The following is a 24202-nucleotide window of genomic DNA, read 5'->3' on the forward strand; positions in this document are numbered from 1 at the left end:
AGTCTACAGAAAACCTCTGACCTTGGCTTGTAACAAAAATGTAGTGTCCACATCTTTGCTGGATATAAACCACAAAAGTGGGAAAGGATTGTTGAGCAATGTTCACCTACAGGTTCGGGAAATGAAATATCAGAACTGACACTAAGGAACGATCCCACCAGTGAAAAACACCAAAGTGAACAGTACATGCTTGCGAGGCTGTCTTGTGTCCAGCTGTAGTGGGAAGAAATGTAAAGTGGAGTGGCACACTTGTCTCCAAGTAGGAAAAGCTGTAGAGACCAGGTTTCTGGGCTGGGGGCCAAGAAGGAAACACTGCTGTCATAGACCTTTGGAAGAAACACATGTCAAGCGCAGGATGGCTGGAGGGGCCAGGACGTCTGAGCTTTCCAAGTGTTTTTGGATTTGAGCTGTAGCACCGCAGACTTCTTTGTATCAGTGACACCTGCCCGAGCCCCATCGCCTTCCAGGGAATGAATCAGTCCTGTGGAATTCAGGAAACTGGTTTGTCGAGCAGCTCTAGAAGGCAAGCACCACTGCTCCCTGTGACGCCTCAACTCTTCCCTGTGGCATCTGAGCTAGCAGCTTGGTTTCTGGCTTTGCTGCCAAGTTTTGGTGCCGCCCTCTCCTGGGTTGCTCCTCAACTCTGCACAGCTCTAATTGATGGGTGGAAACCTGCTTTGGGGATTTTGGATGAGGCGCCAACAGAGCACTGGACTGGTGTGGGCACAGTGAAACAAACAAGGGATTTCAACAGCCGGCTGTCCGACAAGAAAAACAAGCCAAGCCTTTGCAGTTTCCTGGGACCAGGGAAATCCAATTCAACTGGAATTGTAGGAAGCACGTTCCCTATCCAGGCCTAGGATTTTTTTATGCAGCCTGATGTTCTTATCCAATCTATTTTGCAATTTCTTCATTAATTTCCATCCCACCATTCACTAACCCAGGCCTTTGACTTTTGGCCTGTGGCTTGGACATGAGCCAATTACACATCATAGGTATCCAATAAATACATTAGATTTCTAGAAATGGCGGGGCCACAGTGAAGCTCAGCCAGTTTCTTAGGCTAATAAATTAAATTGCTTAGCTGCAGTATAATTTAGAGAAAGTTTTGCAGGGAAGGAAGCTGTGTTATATACGACTGGATATTCCACACCCAGCACAATATTTGGTCATCAGATCTGTCAAATTCTCTACCAGCCAGCAGATAATTATTTTGTTTTTTGCTCTTGCTGGTTATGCTGTACATTTCCTGAATTCAAATGGCTTGGGCATGCCAAACTCTCTGTGCTCACCTCACACTTTCCTTACCAGTACGGTGAGCAAACCCTGTTCTAAAGCAGAAAGAGAAGCTGCAGGATGCTAGAAACCACAATCAATCCTTTCTCCATCATCTCGGATTGCAGTCCGGATAAAGGATTATACTGACTTTCCCCCCCCTTGGATACAGAAAAATGCTTCAAGAAGATTCCCTCTTATCACCACCCCCTACCTACCCACCCACCCACCCACCTCCCTAACGAAGAAACACAGGGAAGAGAGTCATCTCCATTCTTGTCTTATGCATGGCCCCATTTCTTCTCGCTGCTCTAACTGGCCTAGGTAAGACTGCAAGAACTGGTTGTGGAGCAACGTAAGCATGTGTATTGAATTTTCATTACAGTATAAATGCCATGGTTGACAATAGCAGAAATGTTAGGGGATACTACAGTGGAAAGAGAAAGCAACAAACATGGAGCCAAAGATGTCAGGCAGATTTTTATTCCAGGAATTGCCAGGTAGAACTTCCATTTCAGGACTCATCACTCTGGCCCAGAACTTTCAAATCCAAAACTGGGGCACCCCTCAGTGGTGTGTGCCTTGTATTGTAAGCTTGCTCCGCCGCTGCTTCTCAGTGCAACAGGCCAAGTTTCAAGTTGTGAGGAGACACAGCCAAAGCTCCACAAAGGGCTCATTACTTGGTGGCACCATCCTTTGCACATTCTTCTTCAGACCTTTTCAAGAAGGGCCACAGCTCCCAATCGTGGCCGTTCACGTTCCACAATAACATGTGCCAGCGTGGGCACAAAGCAGGACACAATAGGAAAGCATTCTGCCCTCCAAGACAGGGAGGCAAAGGCCTACCTGGACGGACAGAAAATGCCAGGTGCAATGCTGGGATTCCATTCCATGGACAGCAGCAGTCTTCAGAATCCTCTATGGGCGAGATTAACCAGCCCTTTAGTTTAACCACTTCTTCTACCAAAACCCTAAGGTCCATGCTGCTGCGTGGTACCTCTCCCCTTTGTAATTCCAGCACAGAGCCCCTTGCATACTGTTCAGATCTTTGAGGACTCAACTCTTTCAATCCAAGGTGGCTCTGAGCTGATACTTCTGGGCTCAGCTTGGAACTGCCGGAACTCACTTAGTTGCCTCTCCAGTGTCTGGTTCCGGTAGTACATCTCCATATAGCCGGCCTGAATCTCCCGCTGATAGCGCAGGACTTTTTCCTTCTCCTTTTGCCAAGTTTTCCGCTCCTGCTCAAAGTTTGCAGCTTGCAGCTGGGCCTGGCGCCTCTCGCGCAGCAATTCTCCCCATAGCCACTCGGCGCTCTCGGCGCTCTCCCCCTGCATCCCCTGACTTTTAGAGTCATCTGTTTCACAACCCAAAAAGTCCTGGCATGCTTGCATGGGAGAGTCCCGTGGAGGAACGGGGGAGCTGCGCTCTGGCAAGGTTTGGAAAGAGTCCCCCAGCTGTGCCAGTTGTGAGTCCTTGGCTTGCAGCTCTGTTCGGACCTCCCGCAGCTGTGTTTTCAAGCTGAAGATTTCACCCAGTTTCTGGGCTATCTCCTCCTGGGCATCTCGGAACTGCTGCTTGAGCAATGAAATCTCTGCAGTCTTCTGACAGACCTGTCAAAACAGTACATTAGGGTGAGAACAGGGGATAAGACTAGACAAAGAGAAGCAGTGAGTTGTTGAATCCTTGGTGCTGCAGCACAGCACAGGGAAAGGGTTGGAATATTTCCAAAGGACAATGCCATGCCCACGGCAAAGTCAACCAAGCAACAACAAAGACCAGAGGGAAAGGGAGATGTTGGGGGTTGTTCAGATAGGATTGTGAACATAAGGCTTTTCATCTGAAAACTTAGTTCTACAGCTTGGCAAGAGGGAAGCAGTAGCCACAAAAACTTTGCCAGCTGTCTAGTAAGAATTGATCTGCTTTGCAGAAACACCAGAGTTCAATAGAACTGGCAGCCATGAGCATGCTGAGGAGCAAAGAAGAGCCAGGATCGCAGTGGACCTTGGCACTGTGCTCTGTATGGGTTTTCCCCACTCACCTCCCACTGGGTCTCCTCCAACTTGGGGCTCAGGCGCTCTGCCTGTTGCTGCTGCAGCCTCAGCTCCTCGCACTGCCTCTGCTGAAGGTCCAGCTCTTCTTGCAGCCGTTTCTTTTCCTGCTGAGCTTTGTAGAGCTGCAGCTGAAGTGCCCGTTGGCTGCGTTGGGCCTGTTGCATCACTTGCTGCAGCTTGGCTACATACATCTGCTTCAGTTCATCCAGCTCATCCATCCACAAGCGCTGTTTGTCCTCAAACATCTGTCAAAATGAGGGAAGATCATGGAGGGGTCTTACGTCAGCCCTTGAGATGACTGGCCAGATTCAGTTGGCAAATCAATGGCTTTTCTCAGTACAAAAGATATCACAATCCAGAAAGCTCAGGCTTTCTATGGAAGGCAAATCTATTCTACTCTAGGACTCATTCTTTAAATGTCTCAGTTTAAGTCCATAGCATCACAAGGTAAAAGGCACAGCCAACACAGTACCTTGCAGATGTTGTTGGATTCCAAGCCCCCATCAACCCCAGTCAGCATGGCCAAGGAGTTGTAGTACGGAAACAGAGAGACCATATTGGTTACCTCTGAAAGGATCCAGATAGCAGAACTGGGGAAAGTCTACATCCTGAGATTCTGCCGCCAGTCTGTTTATAGACAGGACTGGTAAGAAGGGCTAGTACTAGCCTGCTTCAGAGTAAGTCAGCTCATTTATAATCAACTTGAATATGTATGAGTATATAAACTTAAATTAACATACGTTATGATTCAGAAAAGGAGCAGCTTTCCAATATTCATGATGTGTAACTCCTTGGCACTTTCAGGATGGTAGAGCAAAACACAAACCCAATGACTGCAGAACTGCTAAGTCCTTCTGTCCCCAGAGTATAGCTTGACACTCAGTAAGACTGTATATTCCAAACAGAAGATATGGATGGGCAGCAAAACCCTGCAATATTAACTGAGCAGTTCACTTTTTCACTCTATTGCGCTCTCTACATCATCAACAACAAAGAAGACTTTCAAAACAAAACCAAGCAAAACAAAAGGGGCTATGAAGCACCATTTACAGTATATTCCTGCGTATAAGACTACTTTTTAACCCAGGAAAATCTTCTCAAATGTCAGGGGTCGTCTTATACGCCGGGTCGTATTTCTTATACAGTGAGTATATCCCAAACTCTATATTTTAACTGGAAAAGTTGGGGGTCGTCTTATACGCCCAGTCGTCTTATACGCCGGAATATATTGATAGCCTAGGGAGGCTAAGAATTGCTTCAAGGAAATCAAGCAGAAAAGTTTGCCCCCAAAAGCAGTTGTTTAATATATTAGACCACACAAATTATTCACATAGGGACAATTGGGCAACTCACTTTTATGAGCATATTTACACAATTATTTTTAAACCCTGCCTGTAACACAATTTGGCCATTGTCTTTCACTGTGGGGAGTCCAGCACCCTTGAAATGGGTGTTGGGACCAATGTAAGATAAGATGTTTTTCAATGATCATATACATATAGTATATGATCATTGAAGTGCCTGGCGTGCTCTGGTCCATGGGGTCACGAAGAGTCGGACACGACTAAATGACTAAACAACAACAAATTCATATAGTAAAATCAGACCAGGGAGAAAAATTGGAGCTCAGGTTCTCAGCTTTACAGTCTGCTCCACAGAGGAGATCCATCACCAACACGTATTTCAACATAACCCATTTCTGTGTGGAAAAGCTTCACCACAACGATTACATGCTCTGCTCCTTCCTTCCACTGGTACACAGGATACCTTCACACACATCTCCTATGTAAACTATTTTTTCCTTTTCCTCTAATTCTGTTATATACTTAATGAGGAATGTACAAGGAATTCTTTAATTAAATTTATATCGCACCCATTCTTTCAAAATAGCTCAGGACTAGATCAGTGGCAGGAATTGGTTCCAGATAGGAGTGGAAAGCAGACACGAGAGTCTTGCAAATAAGCAGCCTTGCAATGAAGTACTGTTACTAGTCCACCTGCCCCAACATACCCATGTTAGTAACCTGCATGGCACTTTGAAAGCCTGAAAGCAGTGTAGGAGCAACCAGCTCTCTTCCTCCACAGAAAAGCTTCTCCATTGCCCTGAGGCCATTCTTATTCACCACAGGCATCCAGGAAAGTGGCTACAGTACTAGCAAGCCTAGAGAAGGGTGACATGGCTGACAGTGATGTATGTGGGATGCAAATTAAGGATGGGATGCTTTAGGAACAGAGGATGATGCAAGATCCAAAAAAACCAGAAGGCAAAATGAGGAAAGGGAGAGCAGATTGTAGTTTCCACAGGACCAAATAAGCCCACCCTGTGGCGAAAATCCACCCACCTGTGTGAAGGGATCATCATTCTCACTCAGATTTCTCTTAAGCTGGCGGAGCTCCATGCCCTTCTCAGTCAGCCGGTCCTCGAGCTGCTTCACCACATCTTCCAAGGAGTATGTGGGTTCATATGGAGGGGGTGGTTCCCCAGAGCTCTGCAGGCGGCTCAGGCTCTTGCAAGACAGAGGTGCTTTGTCTACAGCCAAAGGGTCCCGTGGCCCCCGAGAAGTCCTGTCTAAGGAACCACCAATGTGGTTGATGTGGCCTACGGAAGCACTGAGCTGGGTTGGAGCAGGTTTGAAACGGGGAGTGTAGGTGGGGAAGCTTTGGATAGAGTTGGTGCTCTCGTCCAGGCTGATGGTGTGCAGCAGGTGGCTGCGGAGGGGGCCGCGTTGCGAGGAGCTGCTGGTGCTGCTCTGGGTCAGCAGCGTGTGCAGGCTCCCGTTGCTCTTGGACAGCTTCTGGCCTTTGGCTGATGACAACCCCGGCATGGACAACAAGCTCTTCCCAGACACCACCTTGAAGGCAGAGGGTCTGATCCGACACTGGAAGGAACACAAGAGCCATTAGCAGGTACATCAACCCATGAGCAAAGCAGGGATGGAAGGAGGTCCACATGTTCTTGCCACAGTTTGTAGAGTTGGATATAGCAGGGATGCAGAACATCAGTCTTAGGGGGCAACTGTGGCCCTCCAGGTCTCTTATCTGGCCAATGGGACTCTTCTCAAGCCGCACGCCCTTCCTCAGCCACACCCGCTACTGGCCCTGCTTTGTACCCGCCTCAAGGATGGAATTCAATATAGAGCTACGGTGGAATTCAATATGGCGCTAAGGTAAACATTCCATCAGCACACGGAATTCTCCTTGTGCAACCATCTCCCCCTCTTCTCCCTCCACCCTGCCCCCGATTCTGATCTAGGGGATGCCCCAACACTCTGGAGCAAATCTGGGGAGGCACGCACCTCACATGGTGGGAGGAGTCCCATTGTGCAAGTGGAAGTAGTTCTGCTCATGAAATTATTTCTTTGAATACTGCTCTGAGTATTGAGCGGAAGCGGAAGTTGGTGTTGTGATGGGGGCTGCTTGGAGTAGCCATAGGCAGTGCACAATGGCCGGTAACAACGTAATGAACCCACGGCGGCCAAATCACATTCTCAGATACAAACCTCTGTCCACAGAGAACAACCCTACCCTGGAAGACACCACACCAGACTACATGAATCTACTGGGAATGATTTTCAGTATGTGTGGCTTGATGCTGAAGCTAAAGTGGTGCGCCTGGGTTGCTGTCTACTGTTCGTTCATCAGCTTTGCCAACTCTCGGAGCTCAGAAGATACCAAACAGATGATGAGCAGATTCATGTTGTCTAGCTTGGCTGTAGTGATGTCCTATCTGCAAAACCCACAACCCATGTCTCCTCCTTGGTGAAAGGATATTGCCTCTCTTCACAGCTCCTCTTGCAAAGCAGAGGTGCACTCCCTCAACAGAGAGGACTATTTTCTCAGACAATGCAGATCCATTTGCACATGTCTTGGCAGTACTCGTTTTGCTGCATTAATAAAGTGATGGTTATTGGGGGGGTGGGGATACTGCCCTGAATGTTTTTGCTTGGCTGCAGCGTGTGCTTGATTGAAATTGATAATGCTTGTCGCTTGCCAAGATGGAGGATACAAGGGTACATGAGTGTGTGTGTGTGTGTGGAAACTAGCCACCTGCACAAAAGTAAAATTCATATATGTTGTTGCTCTGCCCACTTCTGCCTCTGGCCCCACCCAACACTGGCATGTAGCCCCAAAAGGATTGCAGCCCTTGGTCTAAAAAAAAGGGTTCCTACCCCGTTATATAGATTGGTTTTCCCTACTGATCGCCCCTCAACTTCTTCCTCTTTCAGCTGTTGAAGATAAATGACATAGGCCTTCAAGAAGAAGAAGTTTGAGGCAGAGGCAGCCTACTTCTTTGACCAAGTAGGCTGGGCACTCCCTAGCCAGCAGCAACATACTGGACACCATGTGGAATCTGGTGGCCATGGGGCCAAGTGTATCCCAGGGTCCACCGATAGCAACAGTACAGCATCAGTAGCCAATATAGTTGTTCTGTCCACTGCAAACTGCACCTCCTTAGTTCCAGGTCCCTCTGGGTCCATTAGCTCCTCCTATGCTCCAATGCAGTGGTGGAGAACCTGTGCCCCCCCATATATTGTTTGATTACAGCCCTCAACAGCCCTGACCGTTGGCTTCGGCTGATGGGAGTTAGAGCCCAACAACACCTGGAGGACCGCAAGTTCCTGACCTCCAGAACACCCCATTAATCCAATATCCCCACATCACACGCTGCTGGACCCTATGTAAAGCTAAAGGCTTTCTGTTTCAACACATCAGAAATACTGTAGGACTACTGATGGGAAAATGCATTGGATTTATGCCAAGAAGCCCCACCCCATTCCCCTTCTGATCAGTGTCTCTGCCAAGAAACTCTCTCTTCCTTCCTAAAACCACACCCCCAGCTTGCTCACCTTGTCAAAGCGTCCACGTTCAGGCAAGGAGCTCTTGGAGAAATCAGCTGCCCGTTGATTGTCCCGGAAATACCGCTCAGGGGACTGGTTCTCCCGGTCACTCTCATAGTCCCTTTTAAAGCCACCTCCGGATGACTGGTGCTTCTTCTCAGCCCGCTTGCCCCCATGCAAGTAGCCAAAAACTTCACGCTGTGACATTCCTTTCCGGAGCAGCCCATCTGGCTGACGCATGCCGCGCAGACCTCCCGGAGCAGTTGGCAAGAAATCCTGTTTCTCTACTAGGCTGCCCACGCTGCCCATGCTGCCGTCTTCGGGCTCGGAATCCAGAGAGTAAGGATCAAAAAGACAATGGCCAGGGTCACAGGTCACATGAGAAGCCTGTGCTGTTGCCATGGAGATTTAACGACAAGTGGAATGCCAGCACTGCCAAAAGAAGTCACATAGGAACACAAGTTATTGATATGTTTGTTCCCACCAGCCTGTGGGAACACCAGGCTAAAAATCTATCCCAATCCATTCCTGTCAGCAAAAGGTCCTCACACCAGTTCCTAGCGACACCATGCTAGGAAACAAGTCTTCTCTTAAGCTTTGGTGGTCAAGCGAAACCAACAGAAGCCACTGATATTACAGGAGGGGTAGGGAGTCCAGAAGCTGTGGTTGGCCTACAACTCCCATCAGTCCTGACCATTGGCCTTGCTGGTTGAGGCTGATGGGCATAAATGCCCAACAACATCTGGAGGGCTGCAAGGTCCCCCACCCCTGCCCTACAGCTAACTATGGGCCCTGTCTCCTGCATCCCTTTTACTGAGCTATTTACTGTACTCACCCAGCCAGAGCAGAGTCCAAATGCAGGAGATGCTTCAGCAGGAAGAAGCAACTCCCAACAAGGAGGCAGGATCCACCCAGACCTGCTCCCCACAGAAGCCTAAGTTATTCTCCTCTGATGACAAGCTGAGTCCCATCTCTAGCTCCTCCCACCCGCCTCAGGCAGTAGGGTGGAAAACAAAAATAAACACGCTGGATGGCAAAGGAGGAGCTCCAAAACTGACATTACTTGTGCAGCTACCGGTTATTCTCTCACCAAGGCTACTGCAAATCGTTTCCTTATTTTAGCCGCCAATAAAAGAACTCCTGGCAAGCCCCTATATTGGGCTGGGGAACCTGTGCCTCCCCACCACCTCCAGCTAATGCAGTTGGACTACAACTCCCATGATCCATGACCATGGACCATGCTGGCTGCAGCTGATGGGGGCAAGAGTCCAACAACGAACATATGGAGGGTGCCAAGTTTCCCCACCACTGTTCTATACATTATATGGTGGTGGCAGCCTCTACTGTCCCTAAGAACATCCTGCTCCAGTGATGATCACTGATAGCCTCCCCTGGCCCGCTTGGTCAAGTGCAGCCAGAATCCTATATAAAGCTTATATAAAGGTAGCATATTTTTGCGGCTTAACAGGCCAGTCAGAACAGGACATGAGTCTGGCATGACATTTGATGGGACCACAATGAGGAAAGCAGCTCCCTACCAGGATTCAGCCTTGGTCTGTCATATTGTCAGGGTGATAGTGATGATGCAACTGCAATTTCCCTCTCACACAGAACAGGGCCTTTTTTAGCTCCAGGCTAGTTAAGTGTACAGCCTGCTGTTCAGTTGGTTAAGAGGTGGGAAAGGAAGGAAGGCACAAACCACAACCTAATGCTTGCCAGCTTCCATGGGGCAGATAGGGTGGCCATGTGTCCTACTATGGAGAGGACAGTTCTCTATTTGAAGGGCTGTCTGGTCAAAATCCAGTTTAAAGATAAAAGAACCAAGAAGGGGGGGGTTGTCTTTGAAGTTGCCCCTCAACAGTGGACTGAGAGGCACACAGGTCACCTGGTCAGTCTTTCCCACTATGGATGAGATGTTTGTACTTTTACCTAAAATATTCTTTCTAAATCTGCATCTATACATATGAATTAGCACATGCAGATTTACTATAGGTTTGTATGGTTGTTTTTTTACCTCTTCTTGGTAATGGGTTTTCTCTTTCTTGGTGATGTATGAGTGGGCACTCTCGGGGTAGGATAAATCTCAGACTCCTAAACTTCAGAAACGTCACCCAGTTTCTATATACGGTACTTGTCTCCAGACCTGGCTCCAGATATACACTGCCAGAGTTGAACAGTAGAGAAACAAGCATATATGACTTGCTGTTTTTCCCTCCTCATGGAGGCAATAATATAAGGCGTAACAATCCTCTGTGTCCCCTCTAACTAAAGGCAGGACTCGTATCTTAAACTGTTTGGTGATTTCTCGGGGCAAGAACTGAAGTATCTTGGCACAGATTTATTCTGATGAGGCAGTGTTTCAGGGAACTAAATTGGAAACATGCTCAGAGATGAGCTGGAAGCACAAACAGCTGAATTGGAGGAAACCGGAAAAGATATTTGGGAGGCAAGAAGGGGAGGACAGCATCATTTCCTGAGCAGGTGTGAAGGCTTTGAATACTCAGCCTTACTAGGAGAGAGCATGAAAGCCTGCTGTTAACTGTTTGCAAATGAATGTTTGGTCTCCAAATGCCACAGATTAAGGTCTGGTTTACACATGCAGCAAAATAAAGGCGAAGGTTAAGGACTTCTGACAGCAGGTGGAGAGCCATATTTCCGAATGCTCCCGGAAGTCCAACAAAAACTCCCTCTGAGCAGAAGCCAGCACAGCAGGCAATAGGCTAGAGACTAGTCCTGATAATATAGTTTCTTACACCCATCACAAAAAATAAATGCAATACAGAAACAGCATTAAAAGAGGCAGCAACATTCCAGATAGGAAAACAAATTATTGGGGGGGGAACCAAGCATAACCACAGAAGGGGGGGGAGTAGAAAAAGAAATTAAAAGTGACAGATTTAAAAAACCTGTGAGAATAGGAAAGGGTTTTGCCTGGGGGCGAAAATATGTCTAGCTAGGCAGCAGAGAGAACCTCTCTGGCAAGCTACTACTGAGCAGCCCAGTTTTTTTGTAGCCACCTGTTGTATCTCAGCTGAGTTGGGACTTGGCGAAGGATCCCCATTGTTGATCTCGGGGTATATAAGTAGAAAAGGGTGGAAAGTGGTTTTTCACATATTGCACTGAAGGACTTGGAAGGTCAGAATCAGCAATTGCGCCTGGCAACACGCTGGGTGCCAGTGTAGTTGGCATACTAGGCTCTTAGTACCCAGCCCCAAATAGTACTCTTGCAACTGTATTCTATACTATCTGTAGTTTCTAGACCATCATCAAAGGCAGTCCAAAATACAACACCTCACAGTTACCTAATTAGGTTACCAAGACACACCAGGATCACTGAAGCCAGGCTATCTCTGCTCAAGCATAGTCATAGTTGGTGTACCAGTCAGGTAAGCTAGCATAAGGCACTATAAGATGGCAGAAGGCACTCTCATCCTCTGCATGGCTAAGCCTAAATGCCCACTGTAAGAGCTCAATGCACTGATCTGATGTGATTTATTATACTTCTATGCCGCTTTTCATTCAAATGAATCCCAAAGTGGCTTACGAACAATACATAACAATGACATGATACAGTACAGCATAATATATCACAAATACACTATTAACAACATAGAATATTTAACAAATCATCAGGAAAACAATTACAATTCATAAAACACTTAAATCATCAACTAAAAAAATAAGCTAAACATCACAAAGCAAAAGTCATAACCCGGAGTGGGGGGGGGAGGAGCTCTATTATACACGTCCTTCCTTTTAATCATAGGCCTCTAAGAAGGTAATCTCAATATTTCTACTACAACAGTTCCACTTTCCATCATTACCAAACTAGGGCTGATTTCTTGAATTGCCCAGGGCAGTGGCTCTAAGAAGGCTAGCACCTCAGAGCAACTCTCTGCACCTCCATTTTAAACGAGCTTGCTGCCAAATGTTCATGCTCTGACCCTGCAAGATAATGACCCTAAGCACTGCAGGCTCATTAATTATCAGATAATGAATCAGCCCAACATGCTCATAACCCTGAGTCAAAAAGCTGCCACGAGTACGGAAGCACAATGTTAAAAGGACTTTGCCAACAGGCGCCAAAAAAGGTCCACAGTCAAACTGGCAACAGAACCCGGGACTCCACATTCCCTCTTGTAGGGGCCAGTAAGTTGGCTCCAGTCATATCAAGTGGATCAAGGAAGTCCCAAAGAGGAAGGTTTCCATGGCAACAGACTTCCACACAGCTCATTTATGTTCCCACATGTACTGATAATATACAGTCTGTTCAAAGTAGGCTTGTGGCAGAGAGCCCGCCCAGCTTTAACAGATGTTGACACAGTTCTTGCAAAGGAATAAGAGATCTCCCCCCCCCCTTGGTGCACATAATTGGGTCCCCAGTGCACATGACAAAGGGTAGCGACAGTAGCTAAAGGCTCATTATAATGATCCTATCCCATGTTGACTGGCAGATAGGATGGGGCGTTTCAATAGATGTCCCAGAGGATTTGGCGGCCTAGATTCCTATACAGTGCCAAGACTCTTGAAACTTTCCTGGCCTAGAGGCTCACACCCCATCTGAATCAGGAGAGACTGTGCATGCCCTGGACCAGAGTGTGGACTCGGTGAAGGCCAAAAAAAAAAAAAAAGAGTCTGAATCATTGCAAGATGGAGGCAATGCGGGCAAGTGGTTCCCAAGTCTCAATAATGGGACAGCTGCCTTTCTATTGGGTTGCACTCCCCTAAAGGAGCAGGTATGCCTGGGTATAGACTGGGTGTGCTCCTGGATCCAGCTTTGACACTAGACTAGAGGCTGGTTCCCAGATACAAGAGAGAGGGCAGTTGCCCACTCTGGATAGGGCTGCACTCCTTCTGAAGGAGCAGGCACATAGTTTGGGGTGCTCCTGGAACTAACTTGGTGGCCTTAGTGACTGGGAGTTCTTTTTATCTGCTGGTATGCCCACCAAGTGTGGCAGTTCCTGATTAGGGATGACCTGACTACTAAATTCCATGTGTACTGATAACCTCAAGACTATGCCCTTGCGTTTCATCCAGAAGCTTCAACTATTGTGGAATGCTCTGGCTAGACTGGTGATAGAAACAGACTACCACCAACACATGACAACGGACTTAGAAGACTGGCACTGGCTTCCCGTCTGCTACCATGTACAATGTCCTGAACAACCTGGGCTCAGGATACCTTACTGACTGCTTTACCCTGTATGTCCCAGGTTGATAAGTGAGATCATCCAGGGAAGTGTGGTCCCCCATGGACCAGAAGCACAGCTCATATCAACAAGAAGCCATGCCTCCACTGTAACTCTAAGGAACTCCCTACCATTAGAAATTAGGCAGGCACTGTCCTTGCTAAGTTTCAGATGTTAGGTTAAACCAGGAGACCTTCACACCATTAGAATGTTGTTCTAATGTTCTCCCCGCTACCTACTGTATATTGGGTGTTTTTATTTCTGTAAGCTGCTTTGAGACATATGGTGAAAAGTGGTGCATATGCTTGTAAATAAAGAAATAGAGGCTGGGGTGACCTTCATGGCTAGGAGTGCTTTTTTACCAGCTTTGGTTGGCAAGACAGCTACGGCCATTTCCGAACCAGGATAGCCTGAAAATGGTTGCTCATGCACTGGTAGCCTCCATGTGACGCTGCCCATGAAGTTGGTTCAGAAACTGCAGATTGTGCAAAATGCAGTGGCCTCAACCGCTCACTGAGGCAGACTATCACCATCGTGTTATGCCGTTGCTGAAAGAATTATACCCACTGCCAATTAGCTACCAGACTAAGTTCAAGGGGCTGGTATACAAAGCCTATAGAGCTTGGGACCAGAATATAAGAGTGTATTACTCCTTCTATGCCCAAGCAATGACTGCACTGTGAAGAGAAATGGACTTCTGCATATGCCATCTAATCAAGAGGCCCATTCTGTACAATGTAGGAATTGGGCCGTTAGAATGGCAGCACCAACTCTTGGGAACTCCATACTGTTTCTTTCAGACAGACACCATCTCAGTTAGTTATCTTTTCAAAGTCTATTGAATAGCTTCTGTTCTTCAACAAGCCTTTGCAGTGAATATTTTTATCCCACTCAGTATCTGCATCAAACTGAAATTGTTTTTATATTTGAAATTGTGTGTGTGTGTGCACATGTGTTTATTGTTGATGTAGTTATTACTTTCCGAGATATTTTATAGGAAGCAATTCACATACAGAATGGAATAAAATAAATATTTCCCAATACCACCGTTTTGTTCATAATAATTTCATGATTAGCTGATGGGGTGATTTTCTTTTATTGTCATGTTGTTGATACTATATGTGAAACAAATTATTGAATGTTAATAGTTTTTGGTTATATTTTGAATTGTTACAGGGTGGCAGTGATTTCTAGTGTATATTTTGTCATTTCTTAGGGTTCTAAACCACCTCAAACACAGTAATTTGGAAAGGTGGCAAACAAACTGGAATAAAATGAAGTTGGGCTGGTTCACATGGATGAACCTGTTCAGGTAACACTAGGACTGTGACGCATTGAATCTGTATGGAAATTCCTCAATCAGACCTGTCATGCCAACTGGGATGGAAGCCAGTTCCTGCCAAATCTCTTTCTCTACTGTTCAGTTCATAGTCTGATGTCCAATTACTCTTCACTGTTTTCTGTCTTCTAAAATGTTTTGTGGTCTCCACCCTTTTCTTTAATTTGCTCCATGTGGTTCTATCCAAGTCTTGATCTTGTTCCTTTTTCCTCTTAGTTTCCTTTCAATCATCTATTGAAGGATCTCCCATCTTCTGCAATATCACATTGGACCCTAGGACTCTTAGGATAAGCACCGTCATACTTCTTCAACTTTTTCTGCAGTCTGCATACTGCTCCAAATCCACCCAAATATACCTTCACTCGCTTCCATCCTATTCACATTCTTTTCCAATACAAGCTTCACATTTTGTTTCTTTCACTTGGCCTCTTGTCTATACTTCACATATACCGGTAAATATATGAACACATATTTTTAAACTTCTGGATATATTTCTCCTGCCAGATATTCTCCGCTCAGTGAATGCTCTGCTTTATAACAAAAAGCTGGGAGAAGCAATGGGCCCTGTTGGGATGCTACCTGGCAGGGCTGGCCTACCTTGCAAAAGTGAGAGGGTGGTGGATTGACCATGTAGGTTGCCAGAGAGCAGAGGTGAGCAAAAAGGGCTAGGCAGCGCATGCAGGAATCAGGTTAATGGGCATGCAGCAGAGCAGCGCTCCTCCTGACTGGCTCAGATATGCCTGGATACATAGAATCATAGAATTGTAGAGATTCAAGTCCAAACCCTGCAATGCAGGAACACATAGCTATCCCATACAGGAATTGAACCTGCGACCTTGACATCATCAGCACCACACTCTAACCAACTGAGCTATCCTGGCTGTGTGGGGGGGATGTTCCCTCACCTTCCCTAGCGTGGAGTTGCACCTTGAACCAGGGACTTCCAGCCTACTCTTCTGCAGCCCCAGAGCTCCTGGCAACTATGCATGGGTGTTCAGGCTGAGGATGGGAGGAAAACAAATGCGCCATGGTGTGTCTACTAACTGTCTGCTCCTCTGGCTGACTGGCTCTGTGGTAATTGCAGTGTGGGTTCAAACTTTGGAAACTCCCTCTCTTTTGCCCCTGATATAGCCTTTTCCTTCCCTTACCTACCTCCCTCCCCACTCTGTCTGTGTGTGGCTAGGTTTACAAAAGGTGAGCACGGCCAGATTTGCCCCCTCCCTCTAGTAGGGCTCACACTCCCATATCCTGCTTCCCAGCCCCGTGCTCTATGCAGTGAGTCACTGATAGTTATTGCTGTCAGCAAGTGTCTGTAGCTAGCTGCCTTTGTTACACAGCTCAACTCCTCCCTTGGGCTGCTTGGCCAAAGGGTTTTTACCTCCCTACCTGAATCTTTAACCCCTGTTGGCAGGAGGGCTACACTTGATATTTGCAAGCCCAGGAAATTACTTGGGTGCTGTGCAAGTAACATTGCCAGCACAATCCCTGATTCATAATGGGCAGTGCCAATTTTCCCAGGGATGCTGGCCGTGTTTGATGTATCCCTTTCTAATGCTGCTTTTGTATGTGTATGTGTGTCCCTCTCAACGTGGTAAATATAGGCTATGGGGATGTTCCAGCAGTGTAGTGGTGGTACATTCTGCCCCCCTTGCCAAATAAATAAATAAAGCAAAAATAAAGCATAGAGATTGCGTTGCCTTAGGGCTAGTTCCAAACTGATTAAAGGATACTCTCACATAATTTTTAACTGACCTATGAAAATCTCCAACACAGATTGTATCTAAGTATCAGAATTTAACCAAGATAAATTGGGCAGCTATACTATAATTGGTAACTAGAATAAGAATAATTGGTGCTACATAGGTGGAGGAAAATAAATCCTTCAAGCCTTAGGGTGAAATTCCATCACATTATGAAAAATAGGGGTATGACATTTCTGAGGTATGGTATATTATCTTACAATGTGTGTGTTTTGCATTACGTTTCACCTCATTTTGAAATGCCAGTGATTGCCAGAAGACTGGGCTAAATTGGCAATTCTAGTGGAGATAAGTGGAAAAAAAAAAGAACTGAGACGAGAGACTGGCTTACTGCAGGAATTGCCAAGAGTCTAACCTCTGCAGACTTCAATAACAACTGACACTTTATTTTGTCACACGCTGGAACTAGTGCATCCCTGTAGGATCAAACCCCCTTCCATTTATGCCAATATACAAATCTATGGTGAGAGAGACCTCACTTGTAATAGTGGGCAGTATTCAAAACACATTCCCTCTCCAAGGATTTCCAATTGCATAAGGGGATTTTCTCCAAGTCTCACAGTGGCCAACCAATTCTTGAGAGTAGGATGTGGACTAGATGGGCCTCCTTTGGCCTGATCCAGCAGGGTTCTTCTGATGTTCCACTAAGTATTTGCAGCAATAGGACAAACTGGGCAAATCTGTAATGTAATAATAAATTGACAGTGACAGACCGATAATACAAGTAGTCAGGGCTAAGTCAGGGACAGGTAAATGAAGCAGGCTCAAAGCTGAAGCAGGCAAAGTCTGGGAAACTGAAGATGGCTTTGGATACTACCCAGAATTGCTGCTGGGGGGGAAATGTATGAATAACTTGCACATCCTGCTTCCATTCTGCTACGTGCTACATACCGGTAGGTATCCAGCTTATACAGCTCCTTTTGAAGATGATAGTTTGCTGCTATTACTACTACCCAGAAGCATGGAAAGAGCGTTATCTTTTCAGTGCTCCAATGCAACATCTGAAACCATCCATAGTTAGGATCTAGAAGTGATGCATGGGCACGTTCTGTTGTAGAAATAAGGGTTTAAGGCAGGAAAGGAAGAGATCTAGCAGGGCAGGGGATAACTGCAACAAAGCACACATAAGAGAGCAAAGCAAGGGAAGAGATGACTGGGGATATTTGAGATCTGGAGGCACATTACTGTAAGTTTGCAGCGGTGGCTAAATGGACATGGTTCTTGTCCAATTCTCAGAGAGTAAGTCAGGTTCAAGGATTTCTGACACTAAAAGCTGAAACTTCACTATCCAATCACACTAATACAGTACAGTGGTACCTTGGTTCTCAAACTTATTCCGTTCCGGAAGTCCGTTCCAAAACCAAGGCATGCTTTCCCGTAGAAAGTAATGCAAAATGGATTAATCTGTTCCAGACTTTTAAAACAACCCCTAAAACAGCAATATAACATTAATTCTACTATCTAACGAGACCATTGATCCATAAAATGAAAGCAATAAACAAGGTACTACAGTCAAAACAAAAAAACAAAAAAAACCATCAAAGCAAAAAGAGCCGCAAAAACAAAAACGCAAAATAGCAAAAACAGACAGACCTCAGCGTAACACTCAAAACAGAAGTGTGGCACTCAAATCGGAAGCGTAACACTCAAAACAGAGCATGTTCAGCTTCCAAAAAAAAGTTCGCAAACCGGAACACTTACTTCCGAGTTTGCAGTGTTTGGGTTCCAAGTTGTTTGAGAACCAAGGCGTTTGAGAACCAGTGTACCACTGTACTTGTGTGGGCTGTGACATTTCTGGGCCAAGGAACTCTTGGTCTCTCCTGAGAATGTCAATGGTAATTTCATTTCTTTCTCAAAAAAGAGAAGGCGATAAGCTTCATGGTGTGAACAAGTATTAAAAATGTGACTGCAGTTTATGCCAAGACTCATAAACCAGAAGGCAAATTAAGAGACTCCAATATGTGGCTGTCACTGAGAATGACTATTAAATCAGCATCAGATTTTTAGAAGCTTGCTGTGATTCTAAACATCTGAAGGAGACCATGAATGTCATAAAAATAGAAAAGGTCTCCTGGATCAGACCAAAGGTCCATCTAGTCCACCATTCTATTCCTAGTAATGCTTCAGAACAGCCCTCTACTGTTGTTTCACACACACACACAACTTGATTTCAGTGCTATACATCAGGCATGTCCAACAGGTAGATCGTGATCTACCAGTAGATCACTGGATGTCTGCAGTAGATCACTGGTAGATCACTGGCTCCCCCCAAAGAAGCCGAACAACTGTGGCTCCCCTAAAAAAAAAGCTCAACATTTTACCTCCTCCCTGAAAAAACTCAACAACTTTGACCTTAACCCCCCCCTTCAATTGGTCTTCCTCCTTCCTAAAAAAAGTTCAGCAACTTTGACCTGAACCCCAAAAAGGAGGGTAGATCACTGCCAGTTTTTAACTCTGTGAGTAGATCGCAGTCTCTTGGGAGTTGGCCACCCCTGCTATACATGTTCTAAACTTGGGAGGTTCTATTTACCTATTGTGTCCATTGATAATCCTTTCTCCATAAATTTGCCTAATCCCCTTTTAAAATCAATATGTAAGCCTGTGGCCATGGACACACCTTATGGAAGTGAATTCTATGCTTTGTTTGAAATTACATATTTTCTTTTCTCTGTTCTGAATCTACTGGGTGTACTGTGAAACAATTGGGTGACCTCAAGTTTTAGTATTATGAAAGGGAATGGAGGGGGATCACACTACCTATTCTTTCCACGCCACATATTTTTTTCATAAATCATCTTTTTCAAAGTGATGTAGTACCATAACTTTACCCCTTTCCACAAAGGGTGGTGTTTCAACCCTTGATAATTTTGATCACCCTTTCCTGCACTTCTCCAGAGATCTACGATTTCTTTTTAGAGATGGAGCTACCAGAACTGTAAATTTCAGTCAATATAACCAAGTCAGTCCCCTCTCATCAGTCATCTAATGTGGGCCATCTAACGTTACAGATTTCTTCTCCAGAAGCCACTGCATGGAGGTTGCTCCAAGAGCTGTTTGCTATACCAAATGCACTTTCATGCAGTGGTGAGACAGGGTGGGACGAACAGGGCCGGCTCTAGGTAGACCCCCGGTGGCGCAGGGCACCACGGCGCCGGCCCGCCAGGAGGGCGCCGCGAGCTGCGCCCACCCGCTGGCTGGCCGGTCCGCCGCGCAGCTGCGCCTGTGGCAGCCGCGCTGCGCCCACCCGCCCACCGCGCCTGGAAACGGGGCGGGAGGGCGCCGGAGAGATCTGGCGCACCACGGCGCCAGGGGCGCTTAAGACGGCCCTGGGGGGGAACAGGACAATTGCTACATGTGCAACCATTGTATACATTTTGGGAAGCCACACCCAATTACAGCTCTTCAACAAGTTTGCACACATTTTACAGTACAGAAGTGAGAACATTAGGCAGAAGACCAACACCCTGAGAGCAGGAGAGACTTATTCCATGTACTGCCCGTGTAAACTGTTCAGTTGCCTCTCCAAAGAAGGTGAGGCAATGGTTGGAACAAGGAAGTGGCTCATGTTTCCTGTATCCTTCTAAATCTAAAAATAGCAATTTCACAGGAAGCAGCTTGTGAAACCCCCGGGCAGGTAAGGTTGACTATGTTGGGGCATTCAAGGTTAGAAGCAATACCCAGACATTCCTTTGAGTACAAGTATTCTCAGACTTGGCTTCTGCACTGATCAGCTCTCCTTCCTTCAAAACAGGAATACATGCATCAAAAGAACTGCTCAACCGCTAGACCAGAAATGGGGAAACTGTGGTCTTCCAGATACAGGACTGTTAGATTGCAAACTCCCATCATCCAAATTCATCATAATGCTAATGTACAAGAAGCACATGAGGTTGGTCTAGACTAGAATTAGATGACCCTCGCAGTACCTTCCAATTCTATGATTCTATGACCCCAATTGTCCTGCAAAGAAGCAAAAAAACAAAAGCAAAAAACCCCCACATACATAAGAGCAGGCACAGGCAAACTCGGCCCTCCAGATGTTTTGGGACTACAACTCCCATCATCCCTGACCACTGGTCCTGTTAGCTAGGGATGATGGGAGTTGTAGTCCCAAAACATCTGGAGGGCTGAGTTTGCCTATGCCTGCATAAGAGGTTTGTTTTTAAATGACCTGCAGCTATAGTGAAAGCATTTTCTAAAGCTGTTCCTCAGTCTTGCTTTTATGATCTATATACCATTCAAAACAGCAGGATGACAGAGACTAAAACCATATGAATTGTATATATCTTTACATAGCTAACAATCTACATTGTTCAGAAAAAGAATGGAAAAAATAACTATTAAGATATCCCAGAAAGAAAATGCTCTGTTCTGAAAGCCAAACATGTATACACCAATGACTCATCAAGAACTATTAGACTTTGGAGATTCAAGAAACACAATTGCCTTATTTGTATATTGAATCGTACCACTAGTTGACTAGCATAGTATTTTCTACAGTGATTCTTCAAGGTCTTCAAGTAAGTGGACAATTTCCCCATCCCTTCACAGGAAATGGGATCCTGATAGTCTTTTTGACTGGCACTTCAACAATCTGAACTGGGACCTTCTGTACATGAGCAGGTACTCATATACTACTACATTATGAGACTCCTTTCTGGATTTATGGCTGCAGCATGCCGAACAGAATCCAGTTCCTGAGGCAGAACATCAGGAGTTCTCATTTTTAAGGAGCTTTCTAGCATATCTTTACAGAGGATGGAGCGTTGTATTCAGTTTAGCCTTTAGTCATCCCCACATTTCCTCCTGCCATGACATTACACTTGGCCAAAGACATTCCACATTCTGCAAGACCTCAAATCTTGCATTTTTTATGGGTCTTCTTCTTCTTCTTCTTCTTCTTCTTCTTCTTCTTCTTCTTCTTCTTCTTCTTCTTCTAAACACATTGTCTAGGTTCAATTCTGTGCTGTTAGCTACATAATATTGGGTGGAAGGAGAGGTGGATGCAAAAAGAAAATAGGTCTGCCCAGAAAACCACTGTATTTTGTAGCAAACCATTCTCAAAGGAGGGAAGTATCATCAGCCTCATGTCTGTACATTATTTATTTACCTATTGCTATAATGCACCATATTATTAAAAGCGACAAGATAAAGTCAGATGGGTAGTGTTGTGTATTGAGTCAAAGGATTTTATATCTGCATTACTATTGTCTGTATGTGCTTTAGGGTAAAGTAACTGCCTTTTGGTTCCAGGGGGTACAGCTACTATTGGTTCATTTAAGCTGCTGTATTTGGATCCTCTGTCTTATTGGTTCCCTCCAAAAGGCAGCACTGTGATTGCCTGATATTGTTCCCTCCAAAATGTATCCCTTTCTAGCTAGTCCCCTGTCCCTATAAATGTAGCCTTCCTGCCCTCAGAGTCAGTCTTGTTCACTTAAATAAAGAGCTGTTACTAGAGAACTGTCTCCAGCATGTTTTGTCAAGAGAGCTGAAATCACAAACCCCACGTCACAACAACTGGCGACGAAGGTGGGATCCGGAATGCTGAGGAGCGGTTAAACACAACCCTGCCTCAGAGTCCGGATTGCAGCTGAGAACAAGACTCACTGGCCAGCTGAGAAGACGACCCTGCCCGCTAGGACAATGGAGAGTCCAAGGGTATTGGAGCCCTTCCAGCCATCAGAACCCCACACCTGGGAAGACTACGTTGAACGCTTCGAGTTCTTCGCAGTGGCTCAAGGGATCACCGATGCCAGCAAAAGAAGGGCCACATTCCTGAGCTACTGTGGGCCCGAGACCTTCAAGCTAGCAAAGGCATTACTTGCTCCAGCGAAGCTGAGTGAGACATCTCTCCAAGATATTCTTGCCTGCCTAACAAGCCACTTGGCGCCTACTGAGACCAAGTTCCATAAGAGGCAGCAGCATGCTGGGGAGTCTGTATCCGCATTTCTGGCTGAACTCCGGAAGCTCGCTCAGCACTGCGGCTTCCAAAATCTGGAAGAGACTCTCCTGGATCGGTTTATTGGTGGTCTGAGCAGCAAGAAAGCCAGAAGACGCATCGTGGCTAAAGAAGAGGTTACCCTTGCTTCAGCCTTGAAGGAGGCCACCGCCACGGAGAATTATGAAAGAGAGGAGCTTGATGCCAGTCGCAAGGCCACTAAGCCACAGATAGAAGTTGCGCATGCCATGGACGAGCTAGAGGCTACTCCGAGCCAGAGCCCAGTCCGTGGGGTCGAGTTGGTGCGTCAGGCCTGCACAGTGCACAAAGATTGCCGAGGCAGTTGCCCAGGTTGTGGCGGAAACCATGGGCGGAAGAGTTGTCGTTTCAGGGATGCTATGTGCCGGATGTGCGGGAAGACAGGTCACATCGCCAGGGTCTGTAGATCGGCGGCGTCAGGAGCAACAGGAGCACCTATACTGGAGCATCGCAGACCGCCCACAGCAACTCATTTTCGAAAGGACTGCCACTACATAACGGAGATCAACGGGAGGGCCGTGCAGTTTCCAGCGCAAGGCAAGGCACACGTCAAGGTGAAGATTGAGGGTCAGCAGTGCGACATGGAGGTGGACTCTGGATCTGCATTCACCATTGTGTCGGACCAGACCGCGAAGACATTCTTCCCCAGGGGTAAGTTGCCCCCTCTGGAGCCCTTCCCGGCAACCTTGCAGTCGTACTCAGCAGGCCGCATCCATGTTATGGGAATGTGTGCCGTGAGAGTACAGTTCCGGGACAAACAGGCTGTACTCAAACTGGTGATTGCGAAGGGCAGTCGCCCCAGTCTCCTGGGCACTGACTGGTTCCCTGCCCTGGGACTGAGTATCTCAGGGCTTAATTCAATCCAAACCTGCCCTGAGATGAGTGAGACATTATGCAAGGAATTTGCTGGTCTCTTTAATGGAAAACTGGGTTGTTATAAAGGGCCCCCAGTTGACTTCGAGTTGGACCCCGGGGTGGCCCCAATCCGACTCAAACCAAGGCGAGTGCCATTTGCACTGCAACCCAAGATCGAGGCAGAGCTGGATAAATTGGTCAAGCAGGGAGTTCTCTCACCCGTGGACTCTGCTAAGTGGGAGACTCCAATCGTCACGCCCCTTAAAGCAAATGGGGAAGTCAGAATATGTGCAGATTACAAATGTACTATCAATAAGGCACTCAGGGGAAACTCATACCCCATTCCAGTCGTATCACATCTGTTGGCTAAACTGGCTGGGGGCAAGGTGTTCGCCAAAATTGACCTGGCACAAGCTTACCAACAGCTGCCAGTAACCCCACAATCAGCGGAAGCACAGACTATTGTCACACATAAAGGGGCGTTCAGAGTTAACAGATTACAGTTCGGAGTTTGTGTGGCCCCAGGGATTTTTCAAGGGCTCATGGAACGCCTGTTAAGGGGTCTGCCGGGGGTCTTGCCATTTTTTGATGACGTTTTGATTGCTGGAAAAGACCCACAGGAACTGGTTGCGCCTGTCCGTGCAGTGTTGCTCAAGTTCAAGGAGGTGGGGTTGCAACTGAAAAAGGAAAAATGCAGTTTTGGGGTGCCAACTGTGGATTTCTTGGGGTTTAAAATTGATGCATCAGGCATCCACCCCACAGATGCTAAGATTAAGGCCATCATCGAGGCACCACGACCACAGAACAAGACGGAGTTGCAGTCATTCCTGGGACTTATTAACTTTTATCATTCATTCTTACCCCAGAAAGCTTCGGTAGCTGAACCATTACATAGACTTTTGCGGAAAAAGAATGTGT

General features: G+C 46.4%; 2 protein-coding genes across 3 annotated transcripts in view; one reads left to right on the forward strand and one right to left on the reverse strand.

Annotated features, from left to right (window-relative positions):
• Nucleotides 1-1742: 1742 nt before the first annotated feature.
• The window catches only part of N4BP3 (NEDD4 binding protein 3), a 28343-nt gene continuing 5883 nt past the window's right edge, over nucleotides 1743-24202 (reverse strand). The window contains exons 1-5 of one of the 2 annotated variants that reach the window (XM_035105873.2): nucleotides 9000-9841; nucleotides 8174-8596; nucleotides 5669-6205; nucleotides 3314-3571; nucleotides 1743-2885 (exon numbers count right to left, since the gene is read on the reverse strand). In XM_035105873.2, the coding sequence (XP_034961764.1) occupies nucleotides 2316-2885; nucleotides 3314-3571; nucleotides 5669-6205; nucleotides 8174-8566 (1758 nt within the window). In that variant the 5' untranslated portion in view covers nucleotides 8567-8596; nucleotides 9000-9841 and the 3' untranslated portion in view covers nucleotides 1743-2315. Of the gene's footprint in view, nucleotides 2886-3313; nucleotides 3572-5668; nucleotides 6206-8173; nucleotides 8597-8999; nucleotides 9842-24202 lie in introns of those variants that run through there. The other variant, XM_035105872.2, reaches the window with a different exon arrangement.
• LOC118080523 (PAT complex subunit Asterix-like) lies at nucleotides 6769-7329 on the forward strand. The gene has a single exon (XM_035105877.1). It carries the CDS (start codon nucleotides 6769-6771, stop codon nucleotides 7087-7089), a length of 321 nt encoding a protein of 106 aa, XP_034961768.1. The 3' UTR covers nucleotides 7090-7329.

Source organism: Zootoca vivipara, chromosome 2, assembly GCF_963506605.1.
Source record: "Zootoca vivipara chromosome 2, rZooViv1.1, whole genome shotgun sequence".
NCBI classification, from domain to species: Eukaryota; Metazoa; Chordata; class Lepidosauria; order Squamata; family Lacertidae; genus Zootoca; species Zootoca vivipara.

What these genes read in the sequence shown, in the direction of transcription:
- LOC118080523 (XM_035105877.1), top strand. Translation starts at nt 6,769, where the DNA reads ATGGCCGGTAACAACGTAATGAACCCACGGCGGCCAAATCACATTCTC.